The sequence below is a fragment of the Poecilia mexicana genome, unplaced genomic scaffold, assembly GCF_051168715.1.
Source record: "Poecilia mexicana isolate PSO_F unplaced genomic scaffold, ASM5116871v1 scaffold_6, whole genome shotgun sequence".
Taxonomy (NCBI): Eukaryota; Metazoa; Chordata; class Actinopteri; order Cyprinodontiformes; family Poeciliidae; genus Poecilia; species Poecilia mexicana.
Genome location: NW_028263375.1, coordinates 20,980,857 through 21,004,516, shown reverse-complemented (window position 1 = coordinate 21,004,516; position 23,660 = coordinate 20,980,857). Strand labels below are relative to the sequence as shown.

Below are 23,660 nucleotides of genomic sequence, written 5' to 3'. Positions count from 1 at the left end.
GAAATGTCTGGAATTTGACTTTAACAGTATGGACTATTGGTGTTTCCAGACTTTGTTAATTTCTCTTATCTAAAACACAAGATAATTTGTAAGGCTCTTTGTCTTTGCCATGATTTAATCTTAATTTACACAATTTGCTAAATCTCAAAGATTCTTGTCAAGATTGTTAGCTTTTTTTATTTTTATTTTATTATTATTATTATTTATTTTATTTTTTTTAGCTTTTTCCTATTGGCCTACAATCAAATTAATTTTGTAAATATTTTTCTCCCAGTCTTTTTTTTTTTTGGCCATTAATTTTCTTAATTGTATGCGAGGATAAATACATTAGAAAAAGTAATATTTGGGAAAAATATTTCAAAATAGATTGTACAGGGTCCCAGTTTAGTGATGCTGAATAAGGCACAGGAGACAATATTTAAAACGATTATCGGAAATCACTACTTCACTGAGCTTTGGTTTTTTTCTTTCTTTTTTTTTCTTACTCCTCAGATTTTCATAAAGCCTTTTAAATTTCAGAGTGGAAAATTATGGAGCCTGGACATCCTTTATTTAAAGGAAGCATTAAAAAAATACCATTCTCAACTTTGCACCATACTACATTGTAATAATGCAGTTTTTAAAATAGTTTTAGAACTCCACATTAGGCTATATTAAAGTTATTTTTTGTTGAGCATTCCAATGGAAATATCCATTTCTCTGACTTTTTAATGCCGTATTTTAGATATTTTTCCCTTGTCTGACCTACATTAATTTATTGTGGTACATATTAAAGATACATTCAGTATCAAACAACAAGAGCAACAACAAAACAAACAAAGAACAGATGACCATGAAGAAGTTTGATTTGGAAAGATGGAGGAGACAAAAAGTTCACACACACACATCTGATAAAATGACAGCGTTTTGTGATGTACAAAAAGGAGACCACGAATAATAATTTGGAAATTTTTGCATCTTTAATATCACATATATTTTTTTACAATTTGGCTGAAAAAATATATATACAATGACATTAATTATTTTAATTCTTCTCTAAACGTTATGGCTTTACCTAAAATATGTAAAAGTAAATGTTTTGCTACGGGATTGAATTTTAATTCAGGTTAATCAAATTGAATTAAAGGAAACTGCATGCTGAAACTGATTTGAAAGGTGCTTCAACCAAATGTTCATTTAAAGGTGTGCACATGTCTGTAACAAGGTTATTGCCAGATGTTTCCTCTAGATAAAGATGTTTCATTGGAATATATGGGCTATGTGTCACATTAAAGATAGAAAAACACATTGAAATAATCGCGGTATCATTTTTTAACAAAACCCAGGCACTTTTACATGGATGTGCACACTTTTTTAGATCCACTGTAATCTGATCCAGTATTTAAATGATTGCATGTGAAAAATCGATACCCGAGGGAATAAATAGTGGGATCGTGAATCCAGCAATAGATTATCTGGCAGTATCCTGATCATCCAACAGTCATCATTAGAGTTTAAAAGGTATCACATTGTCGGTTTCATCAGTCCAGCTGTTTGTAGACATCACAGACAACCTTAAAAGTGAATTTTAGATATAAAAAGATTATCCAATTTTTTTTTTTACAGCATCAATAGTTTAGAGGAACAGACACTATTCAGTGAAGTTATCTAAGCTGTCCTAATGTATTCCGCTTTATCTCTGAACTCTACAAAAATATAAACCCTACGGAAAACGTACATTACAAAAACAGCTGTTATCTTTGAGTTGTGGAACATATGCTTTAAAAATAACACTGATTTGATGCTGATCTAAAACAGTTGACCACTATACATGTATATGTGGGAATAAACAACACTTTAGTTTAAATGAGAAGGTCAGAGTCAGACTCCTTCAGTCCAGAACAATTTATAGCTGAACATAGTGACCAAATATGCTTATTTTTACATGTATACACAGGAATCCAGTTACATCAAACACAGCACTGTAACATCTGCTATATAACATCTGACCGGACGTCGACCTCTTTGGGCACATCGGATTTACCCTCCAGGATTTGCTGGATCTGATTGAGCACTTTCTCATGGAACACCATATCTAGGTGGGCCAGGCCCCTGTACTCCGTCACGTGGACGGGCTTCTCCTGCTGCCCCACCCAGCGCTTGCACAAGCCCATGCTGAAGCTGTCCACCGTGTCGTCCCCGTCAGCGTAAACAAAGTCCACCGGGTCCCCGTCGGGAAACTCCTCGTTGTAAATATGGGTTACGGGCGTCGGAAGCCCCACGCCGTACATGCACCACACCTCTACGCCGGGCGGGTGGAGAGCACTGGTGAGGTTCTTGGTGTCCTCCCACATGTGCCTGCAATCAGTAAAAAAGATCTATTTAAACATTATTGTTATGTTTTCTGTTTATTCTTACATAATCCACACAATTTTCATTTGAAAGCATCTGTAGTTGTTTTCAAATTAGCTTTACAGAAAACTGAAGCTGCTAAACAGCCCTTTGGTGGATGATATAACTTCCCTTAACAGCAGGGGGCACAGAAACACCACAACTTAAGAAAGTCAAAGCTGAACTAGTCCGTATCCCTAAAACAAACATGTCAAAACACATTTGAATTTAATTTCATCTTAGACAAATGCCAAAGGCCATTTACTTAAGATGTGGAAAGTTTTCAGGAATGCAACAAAGATACTTCAAATCTTGTGAGCGAGTTCAGTATTTTAATAATTTACCAACAAACTTAGATCTACATGCAAGAGAAAAGGTTCTGACCAAAACATCCTCTTTCACATGTTTACTGTATAAAGCTGGTGCAGAGAAAGAACTAAATATCCATATAAAAGTGTTTTAAAAGCATAATTTTGAAGCTAAAGAAAGAGCATAAAAGCTCTAAGTTACCAGCCATCCTCAAAGCTGATGTCTGTGAAAAGACGCTTGTAGTCCCGATGCGTGTAGTTGAAGGCTGGAGTGGAGATGAAAACATGGTCTTCTGGCCAAACCTCCTCTGACGGCAGCAACCAGGGATTAGTGGTCATCATCCTCAGCTCCTCGCGGATCTTGATGTTGGAAAGCATCGGGATGCCGTCGTTTTCACCTGCAGTGAGTTTTAGTAGAAAGTGAACAGCAAGAAGCACTAGCGGAACAAGTCAGCGTTGGGCGGGGGACGGGGCCAATGACCGGGCCCCTCAAGTGTATCACCTGCGCGTTTGTTGTTTGATTTTTACCAAGGAAGCACATTGGCTAAATCGTGAGTGAAACAGTCACTGGGACTGACTACTATATATTCCAATGAGGGAAAGTAACTTTAACATTACATACACCTTTCTGCACAGGCGAGGGCACACTTTCTCTGTCTATAATCAGACATTAAAGCGACTTGAAACCATTCCTCCCTCCCAGGCACCCATCTGGACCCCCAGCACCCCCTATAGCTCTGCGCCTGGCAAGAAGGTACAAACTCACCAGCACATCTTGACTGAAAGCTTCTCCAGTTTTAAGTGGTTATGCCAATTTTTTTTTTAATTTGGCAGAACCAGGTGCCAAATTAAAAAAAATAAATAAATAAAAATCAAGTTTCTGGTATTATCCATTAATCATCTGCCGCAGGTTCTGTTCCAGTTAAACTTTACCTGAGGTCAAAACTCTGAGTGCTTTAACAGCGCCCCCCCATGGAGCTGCAAGGGAAATAAAACCCCTGATGTACTTGTCCTTCCAGGGCTTCGGCTGATGGTTGAGGAAGTAGAGGACGTAGTGGGAGCCCATGCTGTGTCCCAGTAGGTAAACTGGTTTCTCGTACTGGTTGTACATCTCCTCAACCAGCTCCTGCAGCTTTAGAAAATAGGCTGCGTTCTCATCTGTGAAGACACGAAAGCGATGATGAGTTCTTTCTGGGTCAAATCAGACGTCCAGGTTCGTTCAAGAATCACCACCTGATATTCCTCCCTCTGTTGATGCAGAGGCACTGAGATAAACGATTAATTAGTGGTTACAGTTGCAATAAAAAAAAATGGATAAAAAACTTGGCCCACATTAGGTGTTTTAACAGGACACCCACTTACTTGGTGCTAATCTCCAATCGTACGGCGCTCCACGGACCGTCTCGTTCCGGACGTAGCCGACGTTGACCAAATGTTCCACCGTAGTATGAAAGTAACCTCGAAAGAACAGAGTCATTCTCTGGTAACTTGCATACAAACACACGGAAACCAAGCTCAATTTAGTGAGCTGAAGAAGAAAGGCTTTTAATAATTAACCCCGGTTCAGTCGTCTTACCTGCCAGTTTGTTGTAGTCAAGAAACTCTATGGAGTAGGTTTCCCCAAATCCCGGAACTCTGACCTGCACCCCTGGAGAGTTGGATGAGCGTCGTGTTGTCCTGTTGTAAACAAGTCTGAAGGGAGAAGAAAAAAAACAAACAAACAAAAAAAAAACATGAGCGACAAAATAAATTGATCAAATAACTGAAAAATAGCTAAATTTTTTAATTCTGGATATCAATCGATTCAGAGTAAAACAAAGTATTCATTTGAATGTAAAAGAGAGACACCAGCAGAATGCAGGTGTTGTTGGACAACTTAAAACAGTGTGTGTTACCTGATGTTATCTATCCAGCAGTCCACACCTATTGGCATGAACATGTTGAGATCGATCCACAGAGGAAACCAGTTTTCAGTTTTCTTGTAGCAGAACCAGTGAACCAACGTTGGTTTGTCTATTTTGGCTTCGAGTCGGTTCCCCAAGTTCCCAGGCACTGAACAGAAAACATCATACAAGTCGTTGTGTTTAATAATAAACAAAAGCAGCAAAATGTTCATCTGTGGAACCCGCCACGACGAATCTTCATTATCTAAGCTACATGCTGTATTGTCAGATACAGATCTTGTCAGATCTACTTTTACCTGTTGTGAATAAAACTAACAGGGCATTCCAGAAAAGGAACCTGATAGTGTAACGGTCTGGGGGGTGCTTTGATGTTTCAGGACTTGGACAATTTGAAGTAATTGATGGAAACATGAACTCTGGCTTCTCCCAGAACATTAGGAATGAGAACATCCCGCCATAAATTTGTGACCTTTGGCTTAAGCACACTCAGGTTTAGAGGCAGAACAATAATCTGAAGTACACCAACAAGTTCATCTCTGAATGCCCCCAAAATTAAGTTTTCTTTAGAGTGGCTTAGTCAAAGTTAGTGAAAACTGCATTTTGAGTTTACTTAGGTTATCTCTGATGCTCAAACAGGCTTGATGGGTCTGAAACATTTAGGTGTGACACAAAAAGCACAAAACAGATCAAATCCGTATGCACGAAATCTCTATTGAGCAGCATCGTACTTGGCCTGCTGGTTGGACTTTCACTGTCCTTGATGGCCACACTGGATATAGATTTCAGTGGGTGAGTAGTTAAGCCCACTTAAAACAACAAGAAGCACGGGGCAATATCAAACATGGGCACGTTTTTCCAAAGTCTTTCAGGCCACGTCACTTTATTTTGCCAATCAATGAGGCAAAAGATTTGCTTTCAGGTAATAGTTGGAATTTTATCATAGATTTTTCTTTAATAAGTTGCTTGGTATGTCCAGCTTGTGTCTTTTGTGAGTCTTTTTTATTGAGGACCTTGAAGATTCATTTTTGGTATTGTTTCATGTCATGACAACTGAATCTCAAATCTTGAATACTTGGGTCACCCGTTGGGTGTATGAGGCTTTATGACTAAAAAATGCAAGTCAGAGCTAAACGGTTTAAAGAACAGTCATCCCGTAATGGTCTGATTACAGGACATTCAGTCTGTTTGAAAGGAAAATACAAAGAAATTATGGATGACTCATGACATTTTCCCAGTATTCAAACTTGTTTTTTTTTTACATAAACCTGCTCTTTGAGCTCTTGAAGAGTAACTGTTATTTACCATCTGCCTTGTATCTTCGGCTCTATTTGGTCATGCTCCAAATAAGGAAGTCCGTTTCCCACAGTCAGGTGTTTTAGCATCCTTGTGTTGGATCCCACAGGAGCTAATCGAACTCTGATGCTGAAAACATCACCTTGATGAAAGAACTGTCTACGTTGAACAAGTAGATATCATGACTGATCTAAGAATTGAATTAGATTAAACTTGAGAAAGAAAAATATGAAAAACATCGAGGTGTAGAACTCTTTCTTGGGAAGGAATATTTAACTTTTCCACATTTGATCTGGGTCAAAAACTTTGAAAAACTATCTTTCACTACAGGTGCAGCTGCAAGACTTCAAGCATATGACTATGAGCTTTTCACAAGTCACAATATCAGTCATATTAGATGGAGTGCTTAGCAACATCAATTTTCATGTCTTGATTAAATTTAGGTATGGACTTTGACTGGACCATTCTAACATGTGATACTTTGATGAAAGCCATTCCTTTGCAGCTCTGGATGTATGCTTAGACTACTGGTGGAAGGTGAACCTCTGTCTTAAAGCCTTTTCTTTTTCCTGAGTTGCCCTATATATATTTTTTTCACTACCATATATAGAATTTAGAATGTAGGCCAAAAGGGTAGACATTGGGTTTCTTCTCATCAGAGAACCTTCTTTCACACTTTAAACAATACTTCTTAAAGTTTTCTTCTTAGCACTTTTCCATAAAGGCTAGATCTGTGGAACTGACCAAAAATAATTTGGTAACACTTTATTTGAAGGGGGTTGAATAAGACTGACATGACACTGTCATAAACATGACATAACACCTGTCATGAACATGAATAAGCCTTCATGAATATTTATGACTGTTGTCATAAAGCGTCATTCGGTAAATTATGACACTTTTAATACAAAGTTGACATTATTCAAAATCTCTTTATGACAACTTGACATTAACCAAGAAGTCATTACTGATATAAATTTGTTCTAAAAGTATTACTGATTGCACTTTAAAAATTAGGTAACTTTATGTTATTAAAGATAAAGTTTAAACAGTAATGATTTCCTGAAGAGGTTCCTCAAACATCCATCGCGTTCTGTGAGGTATAAATTTAAAAGACCCGAAATGACGGAAGCGAACTCTCCTCTTACCTATGATGAGCGGCGAAGTGTTGTTGCTCGGTATCTTGGTTTTAGTGCTGGGTGGGAAAACGACGTTGACGATCCAGAAGCCGGCGGAGTGATGAAGCCCCAGCAGAACCACTGCGAGCAGCGCCCAGCACATGTGACCCGCGGACCCCATCTTCTCTGTCGGGCAGCTGCGGCGGCCCCGCTCGGCGCTTTGTGAGCAGTTGCAGACGACGAGGGCGCAACAAATACGGAGAGAGGACACTCACACCGACTCGAGCCGCGGCTGATTTTTTTTTTTTTTTTACCATATGCGATGGTGCATGCCTGATTTACACTGAAGATAAGTGTTAAACTATGATTAATGCAGGAGGAGGCAAATAAAACGTGCACTGGCTGCGTACTGTCCTATCGATTCTTCCCGATCACGCGTGTTTTGTTTAGACAGCAGTACGTCAATGATTAACAAAAAGCGCTGCAGAACAAACATTTATTCTTTGAATCGCATAAATAAAATAGGAATAAAAAAAATCCCCTCGTAAAATACTAGTTTTCGACTCTGAGGTAACTTAAAAAGCGCTCATATAAGTTCTGGTTGGTGAAAACAGGACTTCAGGCTAGCTATCGCGAAGTGAGACATTTGCATGAGGTTATAACTATAGCAGGTTCCCTTCGGCCTCCAGCTGGGATGAGTCTGCACGGCCTGAACTTTCTGATGCTGCCTTCACGGTCATGGTAACATCCAGCTTCGGAAGGAATTAGACACGAGTTACAGAAAGGAATCTGGGAAGTTGGCTTTTACAGAAACAAATTGAGGACTAACTGCTCTTTTACTCCCCACATAGGTTCTGATATGAAACCATTTTTTAATTTTTATTTTTGGGAAACTGCCTGTTATCTTTAAGGTGTGATAATTGTCCAAACTGGTTCTATTTTTTTTTCTAGGCTGCTTTTTTTTAATTATTCATTTTCTGTTTGGTAAGTTTTCTAAAACTATGTATTTCAGCCTGATGTTTCAACTGTGCATAAATAAAAAAAAGTCACTATGATTTTTAGCTGTATGTTCCATTTTCTCTGTTTAAATCTATGAAAAACAGGAAAGACAACAGTGTTTTACAGAGAATTAGAATTTCAGCACCAAAAAGATGATTCTCAAAGAGATGTTGACCTTAAACAAGTATATAGTCGACAACTAGCTGAAGGATGAGGCATCTCTTAAGTCTTTAACACTTAAGAGAGGGATTTTTTTTTTGTGTGTTAGTGTCCTATACAATCAAGTCAATTTTCAGCTGAGAAAAATAGCACCACATCCTGCTACCATCTATCTACTTCAGCATCTGCTAATTGCACAATCCGAGTGCATGGAACAGTAAAGCTTTCGATGTGGGGTTACTGCAGGGCATTAACCTGTTGCATATGCTGTTTGTTTAAAGTGGGGCACAAGGTCAGTGTCTCGTCAGCGTCTCTTTCGGGAATTTACCTCACACCTCCACAAACTTGGAAAACATGCTACACACTCACGTGCTCTTAACATACGGCCTCATAGCTGTTTTACGATGCAGACGGTGTAGAAAACATGCGTTCAGTCAGTTTTCTTGGTGTTTGAAGAGACCATTGCAGTAAGAAGAAGAAAAAAAAGAAAGTAGCAAATTCAATAATGACCCAGACCACAAGTCGAGAAAAATATTTTATCTTCTTAAAGAATAAATCAATTAATTGATAAACACTTTCATTGACCAGGATTATGTAGGGTAGTCATATCGCATGTTCCACAGGGAGCATGCGATATGACTAGGTTGCCTTTATTTTACAACTGCTTCAGGCCTGCATATATTTAGCCACCATCTCCATTTGTTGATCAAAACGAATTCGGGTCTTTTTGGTCATCAAGTGACGACCAAATTATATCAGATAAACATACCTTTTCAAAGGTCTGTTGAAGCAAAAGTGGAACTTAAGAGACAGACTTTCCACCTAATTTGTTGTAGGCTCGGCTGAGAAGCGATTTCTGGCAACTCGCTGCCTGTGATGCACATTTATTAAGATAAATTCACACTTGTTACAATTTGGTTGATGTCGTTATAATCATCCTGCTTGTTAACATGCTGATCAACAGGTCACCATGGCAACTGCTCTCCCGTAAAGCTCATAAATGACCCGTGCTCCTTTTCAGTCAGCCCACTGATCACAGACAAGACCGATGCAATGCTCTCCTCGGGACTCAGAGGCGCCTGCAACACATAAAAGCAAAAAAAAAAAAAAAAAAAAAAGAGACCACGTCACCATAATGCTTCTCAAAATGAGCAGGACGACCTTCCACACTCCAAATAAAGCCATCACATCCAACAGATTTCAGTCCACAGAGCACTTTTCATGTTATTTCAAATTAACTCTAAATGTAGAATCTCATTTTGATTTTCTTTTTGTTTTTAATAGCTTTCCAGAAAAAAAGCCAGGGCACAAACATCACCCACAGTAGGTTCTTACCTCGGAGCCTCCCATGTCTGTGCGAACCCAGCCGGGATGTATCGCCGTGCAGAGGATCCCATCAGGCTCCAGGTCTATGGCCAGACAGCGACTAACCATGTTCAGAGCACTCTGAGGAGACAAGCAGCAGGTAACCCGAAATTTACCTACACAAGGTCAAATATCATCACGTTTTCTAACCAGAACACCTGGAAATCTCGACAGTATAAACCAAAAACAAATCCAAACAGGCCTTTCCTTCTTTTTAAAAGTAAATCATGGGAATCTTGCCACAGTGCAGCAAAGGAATCTCCATCTTAGAGTGTTTTTGTATACATGCAGTTAATTAGGTCACAAACACGCCAAAGGCTTCTCTTCACAGCCAGCTGGTCAAAGTCCTAAATTTGCATCAACTTAAACAAGTACGAAGAGAAAAAGAAACCGCATGCATGTGGAGCCCCAGTCAGTGGTACCATCATGATGATGGTGCCAGTGTTTCAGTACCTTGGATGCTCTGTAAGGGTACCATCTGAAGGTGTTGGCCCCCTCGCCCCAGTTAAGCTCCACAGAACCCAGCAGAGACGACACGTTAATAACGGCTGCTCTCTGGATCCCCATTGTTCTTGATGCCCCTCTGCTTGCAGCCCGCTTTAACAAAGGCAGGAATGCCTGACAGAGGACAAAAATAAATAAATAAAACATTTGTAGTTCAGGATCACAATCAAAACCAGACATTTACATTCAAGCACAACCAGTTTGATGGCCAGATGCTACTTTATTTTTTAGGGGTTTTTTTTCTTTTAATTTCAAGAGTCTGCAGCAAGGCCGCTATCTGAAATGTACACACTATGTTAGTGCTTCCCTCTGGTGGCAGCATAAGAATAACAGAAAGTTCCCATTAATTTTCTAATAAATCTAAAAACATATCGTAATAGTTAATACAGTTTTAAAAAAGGTGCCATCTATGTTGTGCATCTGATTGTTGCAATCTCAAGACCTTTCAGCTGATTTAGTCAAAGACAAAGAGGTCCAAGCTGGCCAGAAAGCAAAAAAAAAAAAAAAAAAAAAAAAAAAAGTAATGTAGGAAATCTAAGTCCGTGTTAACATTTTCAGAAAATGTTAACATTTTTTGAAAAATATTAAATGTTTCCAACCTCAGAATTCAATGCAACTCGTTGGGACATTGTGAGTGAGTTCTGCATGATCACGACATGGAAGGTGTTACAAATAAATATCCAAAGAGTGTGTGATGCATTTCCTACCTTAGAGTCAGAACTCTGTAGAACCGCACTTCAGTGCAAATCTACTGATCTTGAGCAGTTTTGCATAACAAAGCTGATCCTCTGCATGTGCAAAGCAGGAAGAATAATACACAGAAGACTCTCTTAATAACTTATGAGGACTCAAAACAATGTGTTTTGTGTTTTCTTTTTGGTATAACATCTAAAAAAAATACCCCTTGAAGTTATTTCACCCTTGGCTTCAAATGTGTTGATTATGCGAAACACAAAATATCACATTTTAAAAGGTTGTGTCCAACTGTTCGTTTCTGATTAATCATTTATTTTCTAAGTGGGAGAATATTTCCGAGAGAGAGAGAAAAAAAAAACAAAACAGCTTCAGATCTTCAAATGAAAACAGAACACTTGCTGTGATAAAGACAAAATATAAGGCTGCAAACATCAAATGTTAGAGAGCTTTCTTTTACTTGTTACAAGATAGAAGGATAAAGTTTTAAAGCCCTCAGCAAGAGAACAAGTACCAGATTTCCACTCGACGTGAGTCACTGTTCCCAGTAATTACTGAGGGACTTTATGCAGGACTATGACCTTGCAGTTTAAACAAAAAAATGTCCTTCAAACTTTGTGTCAGCAAGAATCTATCCTGCTGGCAGGCCCCTGATTAGTGCTCATATTTTCAACTGCACAGGGTGCTGCTCTGTCCCCTCTGCCCCGTCCTCTAAGGCTTACCACAACCAAAAGTCCTAATTAATATTTATGACATGCAGACAGCTCAGGGCTCTGGGATTTTAGTAAAATTTCTTTACCAAGGTCATTTTCATGTCAGTGTCCTATACAATCAGAAATAACCCACACAGTGTCCCGCTTACGACTGGGAAAACAAATGCGCGATCTTCTTTGAAAGCGCTTTATGTTATTTTTTTGCCGTCTGAATTGTTGGGAAGCTTCAAATCACCTTCGTTATCATCAGAGGAGCGACGGTGTTGGTGTGGAAGTTCTCCATCATCTTCTCTGCCGTGACAGAATGGAGTTCGGCCACCACGTTGATCCCTGCGTTGTTTATCAGGCAGTTCAGGCCCTCTTCCTTCACCAGCTGGCCGACCTCCTCAGCACATTTCTCTATGCTCTCCTGATTCACTGCGTCTACATGAGAAACACACAAACACAGCAAATGACCCAAAACAAACCAAAATCCTTGTCATGTGCAAAATCCAATGATTCCAGACTCAAATTGGATTGATGAACAGGTAGGTTAATGGATGAATTAATGTATTGATGCCTCTTCCTTTTTCCTTCCAGCTACTGCTGAATAAAGAAAAACAGAAGGCCTAACGGACAGATAAGCTGAAAGACTTTCAGTTTTAGCCTTATTTTATTAACACTTTTTTTTATTTATTATTGTTTGCTGAATTATTCTGTTCATTTTGCTTTCCATCTGGAGGATGTTCATTTCATGATAGTTATTTTCTATCTCCTTACTGTCTTCTCCATTTTCTTTCCAGCTACTGCTGAATAAAGGGCAAAAAAACAAACAAAAAACAACAAAACAAAGTAGTAAATCTTCAAACTCAAATCTGGAAAATCCCCAAAATAGACACAAATTAAATATGTTGTATGTATGTTTTCACTAGACAATATATTTTGCATACTGTTGCGTCACTATTTTTTCCCCTCATGTCTCATTTGTAATATTACACTTAAGCCACAACGCTGCATTTATATTTTGTGTCTCATTTGACTTTTTTTATTTTTATTTTTTTTTATATATAAATCTTATGATCACAGTTTTGTATTCTATTTAATCATGTCATGTTTCAACATTATTTCTTTCCTCTTACCCAAAGTTACGATGTGGACGTTGGAGTATTTCTGGACCAGTTCCTGAAGTTTCTGTAAGTCAAAAACAAACATGAAGTCACTGACTTCTCAAGGAATTGTTTTGGTGAAAACACAATAGCGACATCTGGTTGACTGTTTGCGAAGCTAATTTCCTTTCTGGATCTTTTCTGCGATCCTTGAGAGCTCGTCATGGCTCCAAATTATATTGTCATTTTATGAATGAGAGAATTAAAGCAGGGAATCATAAGATACTTTATTTTAAAGAGTCAGAGTACCTGCGCACCGGTGAGGTTTCTTGTCGTGCCTATAATTTTCCCCGGTGAGAAACCTCCACTCGACAAACTTTCGACCATCTGCAGCCCGAGTCCGCGGTTTGCTCCTGTTATCAGCACAGAGCCACAGTTTTTAAAATTCACAGCCCCACTCATCGTTATGTTATATTACCTCTGTTTCACACGCAGTTAGCGTTAGCTTTCCTTCCGGATATAGAAATAAGTTTCAGTGGTACCACCCCGCCCCCAGTAGGGGGCGGGGTGGTACCACTGAAACTTGTCCAATCAGATGTTTTGCATGGCGGAAACCTCCCAACAGAGAGGTTCAGAAAACAATATCTTGAAATACAACTTTGACGGTCGGAAAACATTATTCCTCAAATCAAAGGCAAATATATTTGAGCTCAAAAGAAAACAAAATGTACAGATTCTCTGGTTTTTGTGGTGACTTTTTGTCTAAATTCTGTATTTTAGGTCTTGTATTTGAAGTTATTTCTTCATTTTCTAATGTTTTAGCCCTGCTTCTCTAGCAGTATAATTGTACTGTATTGTATTCAGTACAGTACACGGAATAAGTAAGTATCCCGTGTATTGTACTGCAGCGGTGCCCAAGTTCAATCCTCAAGAGCTGCTTATCCTTCAAACTACATCATGGGTTCTCAAATCAAGGCCTCGAGGATCAGTGTCCTACAGTTTACATGCATGAAAGAATCAAAGTAACATTTCAGGTATGTTCTTGATCAATGGATAACATTACAACATGATATCAAGCTCAAAATCGTCTATTTTACATAATATCCCTTCCCCCCTTTAAGCTTTTCTGGTTTCTTTAATCTATGAGGTTACAAAGAAGAATTAGTCTGCTGCCTCCCAGTATTGTTCCCATGTTGGTTCCTACGCTCTTAGCTAATTTAGTGTATTTTTTTTCTGTAATTAAATCCATCAGTTTACAGATCATGTGTCTGATACTGTTCTGATGCCATTAGGGTCCTCAACAACCATCAATCATGACCAAAATGTTTGAAATAAGCAGAAGCACAGCTGTTCTACCAGGGTAGCCAACTTTTAAGGTTAAAGTTCAAAGGAGAATGGTTAGGAGCCAGTATAAAGTGGAAGGTTACCATTTTGTTGCTTAATGGTTTACACTATTAAAGACTAAAACCATTATTGTTCATATCTTTATTTTCACACTAGCACTGGAACAAGCCAGCCTGCGCTGGAGCTTCACCTGGCAGACATAAGAGCATAAGACGTGTCTTCTGAACTGTTTATACGAGGATTTCGAGAGAGATCTTGTTCCCTTTGAACAAATTCTCTAGTCCTCATTGACGCTTGCTTCAGTGATCAGCCCCACAACATCATAGGTCTTTCTCCATATTTAGCAGTAGACACACGAATCTGATCCATATACCTATTAATCTTTAGTCTAATTTTGTCAAATTCCTTGTTTGTGTGCACAGCTTGGCCAATAAATATGATTCTGATTTGGAATCAGAATAGCAAAAAAACAAAAAACAAAAAAAAAAAAACACTTATTCATCAGACAAACATGATGCCAAAGTGGAAATGTTTGTGCAAAATTAAAGTAACAGCAGAAAACGTATCTAAAACTGTAGGATAAGTAAGAAAATGTAGTTTAGATAACACAAATCTTCAATTGCTTTTTTAGCAGCACCATCGAGCCCACATGAAGTAAATGAAAAAAACCGAGTTCAGTTTCAAAGGTTTTATTGTTTTAGTATTCAGTCTTGACTTAGGGATAGATAACAGCCCGCAAATCAGTCAGCCTCAGGGTCGTGGTGACATACAGCCAGAGAGACTCAGGAATTTATAAAGGTGCTTCAAAGGTGCAAAAGTCCAAAAAAAACCCCCCTTAAACTGTAATTTGTATTGACCAGGGAGCCGGTGAAAAGCGATCAGTAACGCTGGAACATGGAGGCACTTGGAGGATCTGGTCAAAAGCTGAACAGCTGCAGAGAAATTTTACAGAGGCAAGTAAAAACATAATTAAATACTTTATTTGAGAAGAAATCAAGGAATGAACTGTCTCTCTCATAGTTTGCGACGTCTTAGTGCTCAATCCACCAAATTTGCTTAACTAATAATCTCCATGCTTAAAAATAATCGGAGAGGAGTTGAAGCCAGATTTTTGCAACAGAAAGGCAATAATTAATAAACAAATCCACAAATTCTCATCTAGCATTTTACTATGCTAAGAAATAATGTAGGGAGCAGCACAGACTGGAGATTTCCCTGGATCTCTGAGCAGCAACAAGTGACTCTGAGAAGAGTTAACTCAGTAGACCGGCTTCTTCATCACCAAAGTTGAATTCTGTGCAATAGAAGAGGGCAGACTTTCTTTTTACCATGACCATATCTAAACTCGATGTACTACATATCTCTGTTGCGAGAAACTCCCATCTTGACTCTAAAATCAGAAACTCTCAGTATTGACTTTACATCCTTCCTTCCCATGTGACTTTAACAACTAGACAGTTCAGCCTCGATGAAGACTAAGAGAATACCAAAAGCAAAGGGAATTTGCTGTTTGCTCTTAGTCAGTTTTCAAACATTGAAGTGAAGACGGAGAAGCAGAGTTAAGGGTGACAGCACAGCCGATGGAGCTTAAGCGGTCCCAGCACACAGATGGTTTCTCTGGCAGCCCCCTAAATCCAGATTTCCTTAAAGCTCCCGGTGCCTGGAAGCAGCAGATATCCCAGGTCTGCTGGAGGTCACTTAATTTGAAATTTGGCTCCCGTGCTTTCATTTGCAGATGTATTAGTTTGGCACCAGGCAAACAGTGCAGATGATGAGCTGGTACAATATGGGGTGCAGAGATGTGCTTGTGTATCTGGAGAGTGCTTAACATCTTGGCCGAGTGGTGTCTATGCTGCAGTACTCTCTTTAAATAAACTCCAGGGGATAAGAGGAGGTGTTGCTGCCATTTTGTCTGTGCTGCCTTGTGCGATATCTGTAACTTTAGACTTTTTGGTTCATTATGCATCAAATGTTGCAGACCAAAATTACTATTTTAGATTATTTGAAGTCTTCTTAAAACTCTCTAGATATTGTATATTCTTGATTTTTTACAGTATATGAATCAAAATGTTTACATGCAACCCCCCTGGTAAAGGAGTGTGAAAATTCCTAAAACGTTCACAGATTCTTAATTCACAAAGATCGGGGTTAAAATAAAATAAACCCAACTGGATTGAACGTCTTAAGAAATATGTACGTTCGTTAAAAATATGTCCAGGAATGGAATGTTGCAGATGTGGACATGAAGAGCATTTCAAAGAAATGTGTTTGTGACACTGAAAGCTCTTTTACTAACATTTATCAGTCTGGTGTGAAGGACGGAGAGCAGGCTGATGTCAGAAGACATGAGGTTTCTGGGTGTGATGTGAGGCTGAACGACGTTGGCGAGCTGAGAGACTGGCCATGCGCGTTTTTGTTATTGTTGTTGCTGTTGGAGGGGATTGTAGATTTCAAAAGAAACGTGGTTAGATCAAACACGGTTTGCATCATGGGAGAAGACGTGAAGGTGTTTGAAGACTATAAATAGCTTGATGTTCATCTGGAAAACAGATTGGACTGGAGACGCAACAGTGAAGCTGTCTAAAAGAAAGGACAGAGGAGACTCTACTTCTAGAGGAAGCGTAGGTCCTTCAGTATGCTGCATATCGTCTCTAAGTCTGTGCTAAATAGTAAGTAAAGTTCATTGATAGAGCATTTTTCACAGACATAAAATCACAAATAAAAATCAACCTTAAATTATACAAAGAAGCAAGCATTAGAAATGCAATCAAATCATCACACAAAAGCCTGGGGAAATAAAATGCCTTCAGCTGCTTTTTATAAACCTCCAGAGTCAGCAAAACAAAGCAGCAGGGGCAAAATCTTCCACAGTCTTGGGGGCCACCGCCTGAAAGGCCCTGTCCCCTTTAGTTTTCACCTCTGTACGTGGAACAAACAATTCCACCTGTTTTTGCTGTCATCCGTGGGGGTAGCAGCATCAGCAGTCGGGGACCTAAAAAGGCTCAACAACCTGATAAAGAATGCTGGGAATGACTGGAAAAACCTCTGGAGATGATAACAGAAAGAAGGATTCTTCATGAAATAAAGACAATTATTAATTTGAGCTGATTAGCACATAACCAGGACTCAGTATCTCTCTGACACTTGATAAGATAAGTGAGTACTTGGGTGTAACTAAAGAAAAATATTGTGTGAAATAATTTGACCAAGTAAGGTCTCATTACTACTGAAGTGCAGTGGTCTTAGAACGGAGCCTTGAGGCACTCCATCGCTGATGGATGTTTAGTTCAAACCAGGGAAGAGCTGTTGATAATGTTAAACTATTGAAACAGGGATTTCTAAGTTTTTTGGTAAATGCACTCTTTCTTCATATTTCATCTATCATCCAAGACTGCCTCTCTTTTTACAACATGTACTGACCACCTCGGATGCTCAATGCTTATTTCCCCAGGTGCCAACAATATAACTGGCATTATAAAACATTTTTACACCAAAATCAATATTTGGTCCATATCTCAAAGCAAAGCAAGTTTGAGCATGGAGTGTTCAAACTTTCTTTATGTCTAGCTACCTCAGTGCCACAATTTCATATATTATCTTAACACGTTAAGCTGTTTACGCTTGTAAGTGTCAGAAAATCTAAAATGTCGCTGCAAATCAAAAAGAGTCGTTAACTTTCAACTCATAGCTCAAGTCTGGCAGTTTGAGAGTCAGACTACATTAAGTGCATTTTTTTTTCTGTCAAGTATTTCAGACTTTTGCACCTAACTTTTTATGCACGAAACAAAGAATAACTTTGGAAATGAATAATAAAAGTATTTATTGGTAACTGTTGGAAAAGGAACAGTTCAGTTGGAGGTCCAGGAAAACATGCAGAGGAGAGGAAGGCAACAGGCATTCGGTTAAGACAGAGGTGAAACATGATTGTTTGGCGATGATGTTTATAGTTAAGTTGTTAAGTTGGTTAAGTGGTTAAGTTGTTTGTGAGTTGTCCTGTGTTGTAACCCCAGTGGTTACTGTGGAGCTCAGGTATATCAATGCTCAGAAAAGTGGTGGTGAAGGACTTCCAGGTAAACTCTTTGCCGCAGGAGCAGATCAGGGAATTGCCCAGGGACCGTGATGACGCTCGAATAGAAACACATTGTGAGTTTCTGCGAAGTGATTGTAAATCTCTCACAACTGGAAAACAGAAAAAACAACAACAAACAAGTAAAGCTGGATTCACACAAACGATGACGGCAAGCTGGCAGCTAATGACAGAAGGCATATGGCTTGGCGAGCATCAAACAGAATGGTCTGTGTCTTGGTGGATTGAGACTCTGGGGAAGGTCACGTTGGATCCAAGGATGACTGAGTTTGACGGAGGCTGGAGTTTGGGAGGAAACCTTCAGTTTGCTTTTTACTTTATTCTAAAGCGTTTCTTTTTGCAGCTGAAAAGCAGAATTGATCAGAAAATACTTTTCTACCTTTAAAGGATCCTCATTCACGTGTCCTTATTGAGTCATTTTATATTAGCACTCTGGTGGGAAGTTAGCACGACAAAACCAAGTCTGGTAAGAGTCATGCGATTAAATGAAACATTATTGGAAACATTGTTGATTACTGTCTGTAGGGGTTTTCAGTTTTCAGTACAGCCACCTTGAGTTGGAGGGCTAACTTTCCTCTGGGTCATTGAAAATCATCCTTTTCAGAGAATTGTCACTCCCTGAAGCCCTCTACTTTAGGTTTATTGAGCTTTAAATCAACACTTAGTTTATAACGGCATTGTCTGGTGGTAGCTTCACTACAGTTCTCTGGAGGGTAATTTTCCATTATTAGAGCAAGAGCTTCTGTACACGGCGTCCACCTGTTCAGCAACAAGCAGAGGAGCCTGAGATTTCCCACAGGGGTTGTTACTAAAAAATCAAGTGAAGAACTGTATAATAAAAGCACAAATAGGATAATCTCCAGTTGGCCAAAAAATTAAACTCTGAAATCAACGAGAAAACCCCCCAGATGATGCTGAAACTGAATTTAAAACTGGTCACAGGTTCTTTTCACAAAACAAAAATAGTCATTAGTTTGGGTCAAAATTTCAGGATCTGACCCCAGGTCATGCAAAGTTTTTATTTACTTCTAAATTTGGAGAGACATACAGTTTTGGATAAGCTTGTAAAAAAAAGAAAAAAAACCCACAAAGACATAATCTCACCACGTCAGAGTAAGAAAAAAGTTTTTAATCTTTAACACAGAGCACATCTATTGGGTCGCTTTCTTACAATATTGCCAAAGCCTTTTTTTCAGGTTGCTGCAGAACCTGAGCATCTTGCTTTGTGTCTTCGGATTTGTATTTGCATTTGTTGTTGAGTGCTTTCTGTTCTGAGGTAAGATGTTTACATCTACTCCAAAGCTGTCCCTTTAAGACGACCTCCTTGGGTTTCTGTGATCATAAAAGATTAACAGAGACAAGACTTAAAACTCGACGAGGTGAGTAATTAGCTGGAGGAGACTGTTCTCATATTATTTGGACATTATGCTTTTAAGACCAGTCCAAATCATACTGAACCATGCAGCTGTTGATCAGATTTGTGTTTCTTATCACTAAGTTGCGATCAATACATTCAGTGTCTGTCAAAGTTGGCGTTTGATGCGCAGTCTGACATTTAGTTTCTAAGTGGAGCATGTTTGCGTACACAGGCTCAAATGTTGTGGATGGTGTTTGATCTTAAGTTTGTAGACCGTACACGAATCTAGGTTGGAACATCCACTTCACTCATCCAGTTTACACGAGCTATATTTAAAGAAGTCATCCATAAATCAGCAGGGTTTCTTTCATCGATTAATAAATCATAAGTGTTACCCTCTTATGTTCATATTCTCTCCATTCTCCTGCCTGCAGCCTATATTTCAATGCTTTATCACAATTGGATAGCTGCGTGATTGTATTGGTCAGCTATTCACTCACATAACTATTTTTCATGTACAAATATGAATAAGTGTCATCTTGGTTTTATTTTGAGGCATAAGCTTGATGTAAGATTTAGCGTAGTTTGTTATCCTGAGGCAGCTTTTTGTTTGCCAGAGCAAGAGAAATAATGCAAATCAGTAGCTGGCATAAAATTGCTTTCAAGTCACTAAAACACAGCAACAACAAATAACAGTCGCAGGATTGAAGAAATAATATCTGTTTCCCAAGAGCTCTTAATAAAAACCATATTTAATTTATAAGTTGTAATCATCTATTTACTGAAAAATGATTTAGTCAGTAAAGGTATCCATCCGTCTGCGATAGAGCACCACATTTTAAATCCTGCTGACAGCAGTAGAGTGACTGACTGACTGACTGAAATGAAGCACGGCGTCAGTTTCTGCAGAGGACTGAGGTCATGTGCAGCGTACTGAAAAATGCAGAGCACAAAAAAACCCCCCATAAAACATAAGTGCCTCAAACTTTTTACTAACAGGCTGTCGGTTGCCATGATAAACCGACAAGAAGCCGCACACAGTTCTGCAGAAGAAGGAAACGGAGGATTTGTAGAACTGGTCGACAAAAACGTTCGGCGGGAATTTGTATCCAGCCTCGCTGTCTAAGGGCGGTGGAAAGCAACATACGATAAAGGAAATGTGTCGACTCGGTTCCCAAATCATACCTCCCAAGGAACAACCTTCCAAATAAGGATGCAGTTTCTTTACAGTGTGCGACCATGCGAACATACAGTACATGATGGAGCTATGACTTCAACAAAACCATCTTTCCTAGTTAGTTCTTCCTATACCCAATGTGAAATAAAAATGTCCTCACTGAATACCCCACTAACAAATAATAATAATAATAATAAAAAAAAAACAGCAGAAAATCTTTGGGAGAAAATGACACAGAATAGACACGTTCACAATAATCACTAGTTTGAGGAACAAAACCCCTGTAGTCTGATACCTCTAAATGAAATGATGTCATCCAATTTGTGAAAAAAGGTAGAGTTGTAATTTCTACCTTCAGCACGTCATCACAATAATCCTCCTTACCATCCACTGATCTTGACATTAGCTAAAGCACTTTACTCACCAGCTAGCAAGTCAGTCTTCAGTGAAGTGTTTCTGAAAGCAAAATCCTAAAATGTTTTAACTTGTGAAGCAGCCTTCACCTTTCTAAATATTACAAAAATAAAAAAAGGAAACAACTCTAAGCCATCAAATGCTGTAGAGAAAACATTGTTATAGCCAAAACCCAAAAAGTATATTTGAATTAGCACTTGTTTCCTCAAACATACTCATATATGTTACACGCGTGCTGTTTTGCTCCATCGTGTTTGTCATGACCACATTTTTAGCTAATGGACGCATCATCTTGCATTTTGGTGAGTTTGTCCTAAAATCTTCTCCCAGATGGCAGCAGAAGGGAGCGCTTAGCAAGCATCGATCCAGGGATTGTAGATGCATCCCACCTTCTGTGCTCCCTTCACTTCCTGCAAGTTTACGCTCATACTTGATGCTTCTCCTCAAGAAGGACGTGACAAAATTTTACAACTTTAGCAGCAATAAAGAATAAAAAGCTTTTTTAGTGACGTGTGATTTTGAAACACCAGTTCACCAGTTCCTTGAAGCATTTTCTTCTCCGATTGTCTTCCCTTAGTCCTAATGGATTTATTTAAAATAAAAAGAAACAGCTGAGTCATTTATGACTCCTTTCTCATTTTTTTCCATTTTAGTTTTTCAATGAGTTGAATGCTTAAAAAAGTTGAATTAAAACAAAAAACGGACATTAAACCAAGCAGATATCCTGTGTTTTCGTTGTGGATTTCACATAAACCGCCCAAATGACATTTCAGGAAAGTAATCTTTAACGGGAACTATCAAAGAACTGAAAAGGTTAAGCAAATTTTCTTTACTTTTACTAAAAAAAATAAAATAAAAAAATAATACGGATCCTAACAGAAATTTTAGACCCAAGTTCTGGTTCTGAGCAGCTGTGAGTCACATAAAGATTTAAATGCTTCTGATTAATTGATTTGCAGCTGCTCTTCTGTGCGATGGGAGTTTGTGTGCGTGCTGTATTATTCAGGTTGCCTTAAAAGCATGTCAACTCAATTACAAGGATTTTACTAGAAATATCATGTACTATCCTGCAGTCTCTGGAGGAACATCTCTGCTCAGCTGCAGAAAAGTCTCCCATCTGTAGATCAAATGGAGAGCTTGAAACCTTTCGCAGCAACCAATGGAAATAGGCACAAAAAAACCCCAACTTTTGAGCTTGTCAGTTTTAATCATTTTTAGTGCTTAATTCTGCAATATTTCATTTTAGCTTTTGAGTGTTCCTGAAATCTAACACATCAGACACACTTTTGACTTTCTTCATGGGCTATGTCAGATAGGATTATCATTTGATTCTCCATTATTAAGTTGCGTGTTATGAAAAATAAGCCACATCCACCACAGTCCTTCTCTTTCATATGATTTCTTCTTTTGAGCCTCCCTTTTGCATGATTACTCTGGTTGTGAGGCTTTCTGTAACAAGTTTCACCTGAGTAAATGCCTGCTGGGCACCTCCCTTTGGAGGGTTTCTAGGCCCCTCCTACCGGGTGGAGACTCTGGGGAAGACCCAGAACCTGCTGGAGGTACAGTAAATCCATCTGGGCTGTGAAAGCTTTTGGATCCCCTAGATTGAGGGGTGAGGCATGTCAGGATTTACCACCACAACCCGATGTCTGATAAACAAAACACAATGGATGAATGGATGTTTAAGAAATACAAAAATATGAGGAAATATTGTCATGCAGTGGCTCTACATGTTTGGTTGAAAGTTGTAGTGTTTATGTGTTTCATTCTTCCTCAAAACTTCCAACTTCCCACTGAGGTTGAACTTCCAAGAAGGAAATTCAGGCGTTTCTCACACACTTCAGCCTCAAACTACGCCCTGCTCCATGTCAAAAGTCTAGTGAAACCTTCAGAAATGAGAGATCACCCACTTTGTTAGCTACATTAAAGGACTCACGAAAGAGGTCACATTCTGTAAACTATAGGCTAAAAAATCTGCTTAGCATGCTACATATGCCGGTGGTGTCAGAGGCAAAACTTTTATTCATTAAATTTCAGCCATATCAGACCATATCTGGTCAGTAACCAACACTCTCAAGCCTCCGCCACCCAGCATTTATTTTTTTTTAAACTGTTCGGTTTCGTTGACTCTCCCAACATAAATGCAAATGATTCTGGGCCCCATCGTTGATCTTCTTCTCCTTTGCTTTGGTGCTTCTTATTGTATGACTTTATAATAACTGCAGCTGACTAAAATTCACAGACATAGTGATCTGTACACTTCAGTGCAACACCTCCGATATGTGTTAATGGTGTTACTTGACACGATGCTCCCAAAGTGTGTTTTCATTGTATCAAATTTTATTTATTTATTTTTATTGGCATATTTAATACCTGTTAATCCCTGAATTGATACTGGCTCTAAATCATCCTTGATTCCCTTTTATGGTGTCTTTTTTATTTTGCACACTTCACAAGTTTTCTTTAGGATTTGGTTTTGAGCTGAGCATTGAAGAAAGATTTTTGTCAACCTTTTCTCTGTTGGTTTGGTTCACTAAGCTATGGGAACAAAAACCCAGTGACATCCTATTTTCAATTACTAGATTTGATCAAAAATATATGTATATGTTGATAAATCAAAAAGTTTCTGACATTATGCACTCTTATGCAAAAAAAAAGATCCATATATCAATAAAATATTTATTTTAAGTGCTTTTACAAGTCTTTATCTGTATCCCGCCCGCATTTTAAAAATGTCAAAATTTCTGTGCTTTGATTAAACCAAGACTAT

At 38.7% G+C, this 23,660-nt stretch overlaps 2 protein-coding genes across 2 annotated transcripts; both read right to left on the bottom strand.

The window, feature by feature from the left end:
* Positions 1 to 940: 940 nt before the first annotated feature.
* On the bottom strand, positions 941 to 8,566 carry lcat (lecithin-cholesterol acyltransferase). The gene is made up of 7 exons (XM_015000715.2): positions 7,024 to 8,566; positions 4,574 to 4,730; positions 4,255 to 4,370; positions 4,041 to 4,136; positions 3,612 to 3,836; positions 2,881 to 3,076; positions 941 to 2,337 (listed from the first exon to the last, which is right to left on the bottom strand). Exons 1-7 carry the CDS (start codon positions 7,172 to 7,174, stop codon positions 1,974 to 1,976), a joined length of 1,305 nt encoding a protein of 434 aa, XP_014856201.2. The 5' UTR covers positions 7,175 to 8,566; the 3' UTR covers positions 941 to 1,973.
* Positions 8,567 to 8,673: 107 nt separating this feature from the next.
* Positions 8,674 to 13,048, bottom strand: LOC106926062 (uncharacterized). The gene is made up of 6 exons (XM_015000716.2): positions 12,821 to 13,048; positions 12,545 to 12,596; positions 11,662 to 11,849; positions 9,970 to 10,134; positions 9,487 to 9,597; positions 8,674 to 9,230 (listed from the first exon to the last, which is right to left on the bottom strand). The coding sequence occupies exons 1-6, from the start codon at positions 12,971 to 12,973 to the stop codon at positions 9,117 to 9,119; spliced, it is 783 nt and encodes a 260-aa protein (XP_014856202.2). The 5' UTR covers positions 12,974 to 13,048; the 3' UTR covers positions 8,674 to 9,116.
* Positions 13,049 to 23,660: the final 10,612 nt, after the last annotated feature.

What these genes read in the sequence shown, in the direction of transcription:
- LOC106926062 (XM_015000716.2), bottom strand. Translation starts at nt 12,973, where the DNA reads ATGAGTGGGGCTGTGAATTTTAAAAACTGTGGCTCTGTGCTGATAACA. An exon ending in CTCCTCTGATGATAACGAAG is followed by an intron (nt 10,135 to 11,661) that starts GTGATTTGAAGC and finishes GTCCTCTGTCAG; the next exon opens with GCATTCCTGCCTTTGTTAAA. An exon ending in CAGACATGGGAGGCTCCGAG is followed by an intron (nt 9,231 to 9,486) that starts GTAAGAACCTAC and finishes TATGTGTTGCAG; the next exon opens with GCGCCTCTGAGTCCCGAGGA.
- lcat (XM_015000715.2), bottom strand. Translation starts at nt 7,174, where the DNA reads ATGGGGTCCGCGGGTCACATGTGCTGGGCGCTGCTCGCAGTGGTTCTG. An exon ending in CACTTCGCCGCTCATCATAG is followed by an intron (nt 4,731 to 7,023) that starts GTAAGAGGAGAG and finishes TTTTCTGTTCAG; the next exon opens with TGCCTGGGAACTTGGGGAAC. An exon ending in TGCTGGATAGATAACATCAG is followed by an intron (nt 4,371 to 4,573) that starts GTAACACACACT and finishes TTCTCCCTTCAG; the next exon opens with ACTTGTTTACAACAGGACAA.